Source organism: Schistocerca gregaria, chromosome 3 (assembly GCF_023897955.1).
Source record: "Schistocerca gregaria isolate iqSchGreg1 chromosome 3, iqSchGreg1.2, whole genome shotgun sequence".
NCBI lineage: Eukaryota > Metazoa > Arthropoda > Insecta > Orthoptera > Acrididae > Schistocerca > Schistocerca gregaria.
The window spans coordinates 306,808,442-306,820,903 of NC_064922.1; the positions used below are offsets into that span (position 1 = coordinate 306,808,442).

The 12,462-nt window shown below is 41.5% G+C and overlaps 1 protein-coding gene and 1 pseudogene across 1 annotated transcript in view; one reads left to right on the forward strand and one right to left on the reverse strand.

Annotated features, from left to right (window-relative positions):
- Positions 1-12,462, reverse strand: part of LOC126354901 (uncharacterized) — a 365,410-nt gene that overhangs the window by 151,165 nt on the left and 201,783 nt on the right. Inside the window, exon 10 of the mRNA XM_050004967.1 lies at positions 9,174-9,287. Within this exon, the coding sequence (XP_049860924.1) occupies positions 9,174-9,287 (114 nt within the window). The remainder of the gene's footprint in view (positions 1-9,173; positions 9,288-12,462) is intronic.
- LOC126356539 (5S ribosomal RNA) lies at positions 10,857-10,974 on the forward strand (annotated as a pseudogene).

The window sequence follows — 12,462 nt, forward strand, 5'->3', positions numbered from 1 at the left end:
AAAACGGAAAATCTTTTTAAATAAATGACATGTAATCAGAGTTAATAATGTCTGCATAAAGCAAGTATGTTATCTAGTGGCGTAGCGTGGTTGTAAAGGTTGGGGAGACTCTACAGTTATTATAAGGAGACAAAATAGTACAATAAACAATAATTTAAACAAATGAAACAAAATGCATCAAATAAAACAACAACAACAACTACTACTACTACTACTACCTCTACCAGTACCACTACCACCACCACTAATAATAATAATAATAATAATAATAATAATAATAATAATAATAACTAACTTGTTCAAAAAAGGATGACAAATTTGTAGAACTCCAGCAGCAAGAGAAGAAGCACTTGTATTTTCTTGTACACAAGTGCAATGCTCCTATCTTTTCTTTCCACGAATAAGTCTATAACTCAGTCTACAAAGATCTGATCTGTGGATAGCTCTCCAAGTAGTGTCTTTTCTATTGCTAACGTTCTCAAACACGGCAGCCGGGTGTTGGACATTGAATTCCTTAAATAATTCTTCACTCGTTTAAGAGTACTCATGCTTCGTTCTATGCTTGCTATAATTGCGGGTAGGGTCAAAACCAAAAGCAGAAACTTCGTTGTTTCTTCACAAACAGAGCTTAAATCATTGTTGGTAATGTGCTTTAAGAGGATTCGTGGAGATAAGTGTTTCTTATCATCAGCGTATATGTTACACAGTTCATGCTCAAGTTATTCTTGTTCGTAAAAAGGATACTGTTCTAATAACTGAAGCAGTTTCAACCTTAGGAATTCTTTATGATAGTTTGGGAAACACTTTTCGTTCAGAAGTTCAACAAACTGAATTTTGGATAAACTCTTTAAATCTTCTTTCCATCTGAACAATTTGCAAATCCATTATCTCGTAAGTTAATGCCCTGAGAGGTGTCTTTTGACTGTCACAGGATGATAAGTTGCCATTCAAACAGAAGCTGCATTTAATGCATTCATCAACGAATGTTTCCGTTCTTAATTGTCATAAGTTTCTCAAAACAGTTCTTATTTCGTAGTGGCAAGCAATTATACTGACAGATTTTGACTGAAGAACATTGAAGAGATGATCGACATAAACAAAGCACCCTCGGTAGATGCAAAGCAAGTAGACAAACGTAGGATCATCCATTCGTCGTTTCATTCCCACAGCACAGCTCAAAGATTCTGGGTTCCATTGAGAGTCTGTATCATCAATTATATAATTAAAAGCACCATATAATTCGGAGAAATGACTAGATATTGTTGAAACTGCCCTGGAACGAAAGTTTCAGCGAGTGTTGCTCGCGTCTGGCAGTTTAAATCCTTTCTCAGTTAGCAATACAGTTAGTTTTGATGATTTGCTGAAAAACGAATGGAATGTAGTACTATAACTTACAAACATGCGTACTTGTCCTATGATTTTGGAGGCATGTAACAGTACCAAATTCAGGGGGTGTGCATAACAATGAATAAACAGCGCATGGAGATAGAACTGCTTTACCAATTGCTGTAGTCCTCTTTCTCTGCCCTCCATTACTGAAGCGCCATAATCTGTTTGACTAACCACTTTTCCTTCCACATTCCATTCTTTTAATATTGCATGAATAATGTTTGATATACCTTCAGCAGTTTAATCTCCAGAAACATCTTAAAATCCAACGAATCTTTGCTCAATTTTGTCTGCAATACAGTATCTGAATATTATAATCATTTGACTCTTGCATGACGTGTCTAATGTTTCATCAGCCTGAATCGAAATGAAATTGCAGCTCTGAATTTCAGATTTTAATTTCTCATCAACTGCAAAAGTTATCATTTCTATTACATCATTCTGTATATCTGGAGAAGTTCCTTTAAAGGTTGAAGATGATGACAGACGGTCTCTGATTAACTGCTCTCCTTGAGCTAGTAAATCCAACAATTCCAAATAGTTGCCGTAGTTGCTAGAGGATTTGTCTTCTCGATGGGCGCAAAAGGCTAGTTCTTGTTTACAAATAAATACAATTGCCTGAGACTGATGACCATAGATGTTAAATCCCATAGTGCTCAGAGCCATTTTGAACAGTTGCCTGAATAAGACGAGCCAATACTCTCCTGTGGATGCAACTTGTTCATTTTATTTTGTTGCCGTCAGACGAGCGGCTTCAGAAAGGGCGTGCTCAAGTCTACTTTTGCCCAATAACTGAAATGATTCTTTGTTCTGCAGATGACGTTTTGATATCTGATGCTTTTGTGCTTTCCTGTCAAAGTTCTTTATTGTACAAATTCCCTCACTGCGCCATTCCTTTTCACCAACGAACAGAAGACATATATAACAATATAATCTGTTATTAACAGCATTCGCAGTCAGCCAAGTATACTTCTCGTACGAGGCTGCCTGAAAAGTGCGTTTTTGTTTGGATTCACTTAAATCTGCACTGAGTATAGGAACACCTCATTTGTCCTTCAATTCGCACTTTTTTCTTCGTTAATGTAGAAAAAGGCGTTTTTAATAAAAATTCTACAAGGTGTTCAGTTGCTGGCTCACTCATGTTGGCGGCACAACGAAAATATGCTCTAAAATCACACAAGAATGACTATGAACACGAACCGCGAGACTGTTCACTTTCGTGTTAAAAGACGGTATAGAAGCGACAGAGACTAGTCTCGATGCCTGCTAGCAAGTGCAGCGCACCGGCCTTCGTGGAAGAGGGAAAGTGTATGGGAGCCGAGAAAGCCACTAAAGCGCGCAGGCGCACACAGCCAGGTAAGGGAAGGGAGGCAGAGACTGGGAGCAGTCGAGTCTCAAGCAGGTAAATACACCAATACTCAGGGTGAGGCGCGGACTATAAAACTGATGTCTTCGCACATTTAGAGCTCTTAGCAGAAAGTTATTTATATTTTTGTTATGAATTAAAGGGGGAGCTCTGAGCACTATGGGACTCAACTTCTGAGGTTATTAGTCCCCTAGAACTTAGAACTAGTTAAATCTAACTAACCTAAGGACATCACACACATCCATGCCCGAGGCAGGATTCGAACCTGCGACCGTAGCGGTCTCGCGGTTCCAGACTGCAGCGCCTAAAACCGCACGACCATTTCTGCCGGCATGTTATGAATTACTATAGCATCTTTTTTAAGCAGGAATACAGGGGAGACTAAGTCTCAAAGTCTCCCTCACGCCACGCCACTGATGTTATCAGACGAGATGCTGTGAATCGGAGGTTGTTTCGTTTCGTCGTATAGTAACATTCATCCTTTGAAATGTCGCACCCATGAATGCACATTCTTAACATTCACAACACCATCAACACACGTCTCACTCAACTGGCGAGAATTTCAATGGGTTCACATACCGCAAGTAAAGATAACGAATGAGTACTTGTATGGGAATTTGCAGAAATTTAACCAAGAGGAAACAAGATTAAAAAACTTGCATTTTGGACACAACTGATTCGTGTCCTAAGAACTTAATTTGCCAGGAAGAATAGAAAAGGGATTGAATTTGAAACGATTGATAGTTATCCACTCAATATTTCTTTGTTCGCAATTTTTACTCTCTACTCCAGCACAGGCAATGGTATTTCGAATAATGCATTTGAGTCCATAGACAAAGTATATACGGTTGCAAATTAGAATAGTATACTTGGTGCAGCCAGAAAAATTTCAGATTTCTTCCCCAACAACGCCAGAGGCAGATAAGAAAGAGTTAACAGACACGCTGAATTCTAGCAAGGAAGAATGACTGACAGTGCCGCAGAAAACACAGAAGCTATTGCGACACACTGAATGAGCTGAGCAACAGAGCAAACAACGTATCAAAATGACGTTATGGAAACAAAGGAAGTCAACATAAAGGTGACTGCAGAAAGTGCCACATTATAGCTTAATCTGGATGCAACAGGAACTTTTCCGTTTACTGTCATGGCAGAAAAGAGCGTCTGAAAGGCGAAGTTGTGAAATCCTGAAGCGACCAAGAGAGCTGACAAAATGGTAAACTAGAATCAATGATGTCATTGCCACGTGATGGTAGTACATGAAGCAATCCTGCATAAACGCTAGTTCTGTTCTCATGGAGTTCTATTCAGCTTGCAATCATTCTGTTGAGAGAGAGGGCCTACGTTGGTTGACCCTCTGCTCGTCTAGTTGCCTTCAGTATTTTATGGAGCAACAAGTTCTGTCTGGAGGACTTGGTCGCTGTGAGCTGCAGAGTCAAGACTGATGGGAACTGTGGCTGTCACAATGTGGTAGGCCTTCTGGAGACCCTACCAGCAGGCCCCAGAAGCAGATCTCCATCCATCATTATGTGAGTGGGCCACTGCTGCCGCTTGCCTCCCGTCATGTGGCAGATTTCGATGGCGCCAGGCTCTGCCTCATGGCAGCAGGCCGTGGAACTACTCTGTACGACTTCATGAACACCGAGCAGAGCTGGCAGACGCCCTCCCTGTCTGCTTTCTACTACAGCCCTGGTCAACATTTCCCAGCTGCACTTGGCATGGACACAGCTGAGGGCTGTTTCAGGTAAGATGACTAGCCTCTTGATGTCGTGGCCGCTGCCGTCTCTGTGTCGAGTGTGGATCAGCCAGTCCACAGCGGTGTGCTGCCACCAGCCTGCACAAGTTGGTTGCCCTAGCACCGTAGCATCAGCTGCTGAATTTTGTGGACATTGAATGTGTAGTAGTGTAATACTGTTGCATAATACCTTGAGGCATCAGCCAGGCAGCTATGCTCTGAGTAGGCAAACCCATATGTCTGGGGGTGGGCCTCCGTCAGCCTCCAGACCTCAAGACAGCACTACCGTAGCGTTCTACCTCCAAGACACTACAATATGAAAACAACTGTTGTTTTAGATTGTTTTGTTCTTTGGAGTCTCTTACAATTTCTCTGCTGCATAACCTGAATATATTCTCAGGAACTCTTGAGAAGTCTTTTTAACCTCCATACAAAGGGTAAGCTGCTTTTGTCATTAAGGTGTGCTGTAGGGAAACTGAAGCCCGTTAGTCTATTTGGAAACTGAGGTTATATGTTTGTCAGGTGTTCTGTAACTTCTTTATTTCATGCTCGGTGTTCGAACTGCCTCTCTGTGGAGCTCGTGAAGGGCTCTATGATGAAGTGACAGAGGAAAGATTGGGGACTGTTTCGGCAGTGTAAGTGTTTACATGACAGCAAACCAGTGCCGAAAACGACGCCGCAACAAAGGAACGGCATAATGTACCGTGACAGTCTGACAACCAAACAACCCCTCCCATGTGATGTGCTCGATGAAGCCATTGCACTTCCCACTACATTCAGAAATTCAAAAAATTTAACATTAATAGCGTCACAGAGAATCAATTTTAGAAATACGTCAGAATTCTGTATTTAAGAAGAAGTCTGTAACCAGAATCCAGGAGAGGACAAGCGCCCCAATTTACCCTCCTTTATGGACGCGCACGATCACTCGTTGTTCTTATAGTAAAAACGTTACCATTTATAATATCAAAGTCATTCCTCACTATCGTCAGAGCCACAAAGAGTTCTGTGTGCCATGCAGTGCTGTCATCTGTATCACGCATGTATCACGAATACACGAGTACAAAGCGTTTCTGCATTCTCCAAAATAAACCACATGTTTTCTTTTTGCTCCTAGTCGTGAGCAAGAAAGGCAGAGACCTTAGAATTTGAACGTAACTCGCTGTTGTGTCGTCCAAACAAGATACAGCCAGGGCGAAAGCATCGCAGGTGCAAAGATGCGAGCTGGTGCCAGTGCCATATAGACTCGCCACTTGCGCAAGTTCCACCAGCGCCACGGGCGGCACTGAGGATGAAAATATCGACTTCGCCTCGGCCAATTGCCGGACGAGTACAGTCCGCCAATGATCGGACGACAACGGACAGAAGCATTCTCGGAAGACAGAAGAGCAGCTCTTGCCCACTTGGTTATAGATCATCATCCAGGGCTGGCTTAGACAGGGAACGTCCGTTAGTGAAGTCTTAGAATTGAACAGATAGTTGCTGCAAATTGCATTTTGTACTGTAAAGTATACCTACGATTATGTGCACTTAACCATTGAGGGCCTTTTTTGTGCTATATTACGAGCAGTGTTGAAGACTTTATTGTTCAACAAGTCTCAAAGATAAGTAAATCTTTTTGACTCATTGGTCTGACTTTGTTACTAATTTGTTGGAGTGTTGTAGAACCTTCGTTCTCCTATTCTGTTACTTGGCTCTGGAGCATAGCTCTGTAATAGTGGCAGGGAGAAATTGTCTTAGCGGTGTACTGCACCAGAAGCAGTTTCTCGAAGCCACAAGCTCGGCCTACCGTAACAACTGTGGCAACTCGGCCTCCACAGCAGTAGCAACGAAGCCTTTACAAAACTCGTGATAAGGGAACAGCGGCTACAATTCACAGAAAGAGCAAGTTTTATCTTGTGCTGTCTTCGGCATGTTGAGACAAAAGACGCTGGAGCAATGTATTGTTAAGTCTCACTTTCCTGAATATGTAGTTTTCTCAGAAGAAACCTGTTTCTGCAGAGGAACGCTAAATAATTGTACGAGGGTCGGTCAAAAAGTAATGCCTCCCATTTTTTTTTCTACTTAAAAAAATTAAGTTAAGTGAAAAATTTGAATTTGGCGCCATTCCTCAAACCTTCTTCTGCAATCCACTGCAGTAGTAACTTTCTGTGTCAATAGGTGGCAGCACAGCAGAAGTTTGTAAGATGGCCGACATCGATGTTCGTTTGAGACACCGTTGTGTGATTGAATTCTTGAATGCAGAAGGTGAAACGCCCATACGCATTCATGAAAGACTGAAGAAGGTGTATGGTGTTGTGACAGTGGATGTCAGCACTGTTAGACGATGGGTTCGTCGTTGTAAGGAAGCTGAAGGGCAAACAAACACCGGCGACTGACGAAAAGCGGAACGGCAGGCCGGTGAGTGCAGTGACTCCTCACAACATTCAGCAAGTTGATGACATCATTCGTGGTGACCGTCGGGTGACTGCAGATGAAGTGTGTCGCATTATTTCTCTTAGTAAAGGCAGTGTGATCACGATTATTAAACAATTGGGGTACTCAAAAGTTTGTGCACGGTGTGTTCCAAGAATGTTAACCGATCAGAATAAAGAGGCAAGGAAAACAATAGCCTCCCAACACTTGCAGCGCTTCAGTTTGGAGGGAGATGAGTTTCTGAAAAAAATTGTGACCGGGGACGAAACATGGGTGCATTTTTTTGAACCCGAATCAAAGAGGCAATCAATGGAGTGGCGTCACACAAGCTCGCCGAGGAAGAAAAAATTCAAAACTGTGCGATCGGCAGGGAAAGTTACGAGTATGGCAACAGTTTTCTGGGATACAGAGGGTGTGATTCTGGTTGATTTTTTGGAGCAGGGATGCACAATAAATTCTGTTCAATACGTCACAACCCTCAAAAAACTTAAAGCACGTCTTCAGCGAGTTCGCCCAACAAAATCAATGGCAGATGTTCTTCTTTTGCATGACAATGCAAGACCACACACCAGTCGTCACACCTCTGACGAGATTGTCAAAATTGGATGGGAAGTTTTGCCTCATCCCCCATACAGCCCTGACCTGGCACCATCAGACTTCCATCTGTTCGGGCCACTAAAAGAAGCTCATCGTGGGATTCATTTTGAAGATGAGGAGGCCGTCAAAACATCTGTGCGTCAATGGCTTAGGAAGCAGAGCTGTGATTTTTACCGTGCTGGGATACATGCCCTTGTTCAAAGATGGACCAAAACTGTAGAGATGGGCGGAGATTACATTGAAAAATGACAAAATGATCCTCAATGTTGTGGTTTTCAACCTATGTAATTGCATTTAAATTTCCTGACAATTAAACGTAGAAAAAAAAATAGGAGGCATTACTTTTTGACTGACCCTCGTAACAGACATGAAAGGGCTGTTGAGAGTCCTCTCGATACAGTTACGAAGAATTGTCAAACACAAAAGGCAATGAACTGGCGGGTGGGCATACTAAGTGATACGTTAATAGTCGCGTATCTACTTTCTCCCCGCTCAATTACTCCACCATGCACTGTATTTCTGGGAGACATGATCTCTACGTTATCGCAAAATATGTCAGTTGATTTTCATGCACATACGAGATTCCAATGTGATGGAGGCACAGCTTACTTTGCAAATACTGCTTGTGATCACCTGCATCGAAGCTTATCTGGAAGGGGATGAAAACAGGAGGCCATGCTTCGTAGCCAGGTAGTTCATCTTATATGAACTAAATTTATTTAGTGGATCATGTGTGTAGACTACGTCGAGAGTCACCTGGCAAGAATTCTCGCGGCCTATGACATTGTTTGAACAATACCGGCTTGCCGGAACCAGTACGACGAATCTTGAGCAACGATGCTAGGCCTCTGCAGAAGTACGGAAACGTCACGTTGAACAACTGTTGTTACGTAGCATCTGATGCAAGTTCCACAGATAAATGAAATTATTAAAAAATGCGTCTACTTAAATTCTTATCATCGTGAGCAGAGCAAGACTACTTCTTCATCCCTGAAAGTCTGCATCACCATCACAGAAACGTTACGGTGCGTCCATTATTATGAATACTTCTACTGCAGTTTTTGGTTACATATGATTTGTTGTACCAGTAATTAGTTTTATGGCAGCTGCATGCGGGTCAGGGGACATTATTTTCTAGACTACGTGAAGATAGTCGTGGTGAATGCATTGCAACCCGGAATTGATAGCAAAAGCTCTCCGATAATGTGCATTTTAGCCATTTTGCGCATACACACAGCATTTAGGTGCGCTTGGTTTGAAGTAAACACTATTTGTTTACTTGGTTTGCAGTAAATAGCGTTCAATTACTGTGAAGCAAAGTACACCTAAATAATGCGTGTATGCGTAAAACGGTTATAATGTACATTATCGGGGTGAATTTGTAATGTTTCTTAAGCTGCAGTGCAATTACCACGAATCTAGCATCGGGCTGCATGTGGCCCAGAAGGTAATGTTTCTGTAGCTTCTCTATCTAATTACACGCCCTCAGTGGCTAGCAAACTATGAAATGGTTAAAAAGAAATCGAACCATTTCTTTTTCTTACAAGAATGAGGAACTGTCTTAGGAGTTTAGCCGTACTATTTGGCTACGTCATGTATAATGGATACCTTTTACAGTACTGAATACAGGATCTCGACAAGTAAGTTTATTACGTTAAGAAAATGTCATACCCACGTCATGCCGATGCAACCGATAGCACTTCCAAGCGTGTCCCCCATTATGGAAGGGAAGGAACGACATGATGGGTGGTATGCATTGAAGTGTTGGTGCGTCCAATGAGCAATCTGAAACAGAAGAACAGACACAACTGAAGCCTCGAAACCAATGTTAGGCTAAATGCAAAATGTAAAAAATGATTTCGACCCAAAAAAAGCATCTAAATGCCATCGCCAGCAATCTCAAATGCAGACTAAATGGCAGGACCATTTACACAAGGTTTAGTTATAACAACACACAGAACCGAAACTCTAGTGTCAGTAAAAAAAAAGACAGAGTCTACATAACATTGACAGAAAAGTGAGGTAATAAGTTCCAAAAATCCAAGAAGTTAGTACTATTATAATCAAGCTGTCGTCACAACCATGTACAAATAACTTGTCAGAACTGAGAAAAAGAGGGATCTGTAACAGATGCTATCGTAAACGAAGGAAGATAATAGAGCGTTCCTCGAAAAATTAAACAATTAAAATTGCTTTGTGTTCTTTAAAAGTAAAAATAAGACTTCAGTATAATGAATCACATGGTAATGTACTTTTGCAATGCTATAATTTAAAAAATACCAGAAAAGCATGAGTTTTTTTATTGGCATTCAGCTCATTTCATCCGATAAAAGTATGGCACTTAGCACGTTATACATTTTTCTGTGCAAAGTATTGCTTTTCATTCAAAACACAAATTAAACTGAAAAATATAATAGCAATATGAATCTCACCCTAGATTTTTTAAAAAAGTGGATTCAGGATGTTTTATCAAATGGTTTTTGATAAAAAAATAGAGTAACAACAGATTTACGTTTCTGGCACTTAACCCATTATTGAAGTTCGGTTTTCAACTCAGTCCTTGATGAAGTTTCCAAAACGGAGTGGCTGGCTGAACATTTAAGCGATCAGTATCAGTAGATCTACTAGACTTAGTGTCGCAATGCAGGCCTAAAAGTGCAACGGTATTGCCCATTCCAATACACAACATGAAAGAAAACTTAATTTTTTGTGCCAGATGTATGTTTTAAGGTGTCTGATTAATTCAGAATCGTAACAATAATTAAACTTTGCTACGACTAACTCCTTCCTTTATCTGTCGCTTACTAATCATACTGTTAAATTCGTTGACAGCACTCCATTTGATTTTGAGACACTGAGCATGCTACGTGTATTTTCATTTTACATAGTAATAATAACGCATTTTAATGTGTTTTATGGTGCCACAGTGACAAAACCTATATAAGCACTGCTTTTTTTTCATTTTAATTCTTATTTCATGTTTCAAATAGTTGTGCCTATAGCTATCGTGGTTGTGTAAAACCCTGGTTATAAGGGATTATTAAAAAGTTTCCAGTCGAAAACAGTACAGTGCAGAATCGCTATGCCAAACAGGCGAAATGGCCATGAGCAATGCGGAAATCATCCCACCTACGCACCAGGTTGAATATACCCGTTTGGTGAAGCATGCACACACCTGCCATAGTGTTCTCTCTCGAATCCAAAGTAATAATACTACTACTACTACTACTACTACTACTACTACTACTACCACTACTACTACTACTACTACTAATAATAATAATAATATGCATGCCTTTATGTTACATCTATAGAAGCGAACTTTTTTTTAAGGTTATGGAAGATCACAATATCGTCAACGGCCTTGCCGCAGTGGTAACACCGGTTCCCGTCAGATCACCGAAGTTAAGCGCTGTCGGGCTGGGCTAGCACTTGGATGGGTGACCATCCGTTCTGCCGAGCGCTGTTGGCAAGCAGGGTGCACTCGGCCCTTGTGAGGCAAACTGAGGAGTTACGTGATTGATAAGTAGCATCTCCGGTCTCGGAAACTGACATACGGCTGAGAGAGCGATGTGTTGACCGCATGCCCCTCCATATCCGTATCCAGTTACGCCTATGGACTGAGGACGACACGGCGGCCGGTCGGTACCGTTGGGCCTTCATGGTCTGTTCGGGAGGGGTTTAGTTTTTTAGATCACAATATCATGATCTTACATTGAAAGATAAAACAGTCTGAAATTTAAAAAAAAAAAGTTATTACAGGTAGCACACATTGCAGCAAACGTTTCTGGTTATGTATGAGCGATTGCACTCTAAATAGAAATGTGATGCAGCATTATTTCCTTCTATCATGGGACAGAAAAGAAAGACAGAATTTAAGTATTAGTTGGTGCGTGTGTGTGTGTGTGTGTGTGTGTGTGTGTGAGTGTGTGTGTGTGTGTGTGTCTGTCTGTCTGTCTGTCTGTCCTAAGTCGTTATTGTCATTGGTGCTGGTGGTATCACTAGGTACCCTCTAAGGAAAATCGTGTCTGAACAGGCGGTGGCGAAAGTGTAAATCTTTAGTACAACATACAGTCAGCAAAAGTAAATGAGTTCCTTTTAGAATAAGATTAGAGCCATCGTTCATTTCATGCGACTGTGATTGTATGGAGTACCAACAGCAAAAAATCCCTGGTTATGAAAGTATTTTCTTCATGACAGTTGTTGTTGTTGTTCTGGTCTTCAGTCCTGGGACTGGTTTGATGCAGATCTCCATGCTACTCTAACCTGTGCAAGCTGCTTCATCTCCCAGTACCTACTGCAGCCTACATCCTTTTGAATGTTCACCCTCCACGCTGCCCTCCAGTACTAAATTGGTGATCCCTTGATGCCTCAGAACATGTCCTACCAACCGATCCCTTTTTCTAGTCAAGTTGTGCCACAAACTCCTCTTCTCCCCAATTCTATTCAATACCTCCTCATTAGTTTTGTGATCTACCCATCTAATCTTCAGCATTCTGTAGCACAACATTTCGCGCTCCACGCGCCCGGGCTCCCGGGTTCGATTCCCGGCAGGGTCAGGGATTTTCTCCGCCTCGTGATGACTGGGTGTTGTGTGATGTCCTTAGGTCAGTTAGGTTTACGTAGTTCTAAGTTCTAGGGGACTGATGACCATAGATGTTAAGTCCCATAGTGCTCAGAGCCATTTTGAACCACATTTCGAAAGCTTCTATTTTCTTCTTGTCTAAACTATTTATCGTCCATGTTTCACTTCCATACATGGCCAACTCCATACAAATACTTTCAGAAACGACTTCCTGACTCTTAAATCAATACTCGTTTTTAACAAATTTTTCATCTTCAGAAACGCTTTCCTTGCCATTGCTAATCTACATTTTACATCCTCTCTAATTTGACCATCATCAGTTATTTTGCTCCCCAAATAGCAAAACTCCTTTACTACTTAAAGTGTCTCATTTCC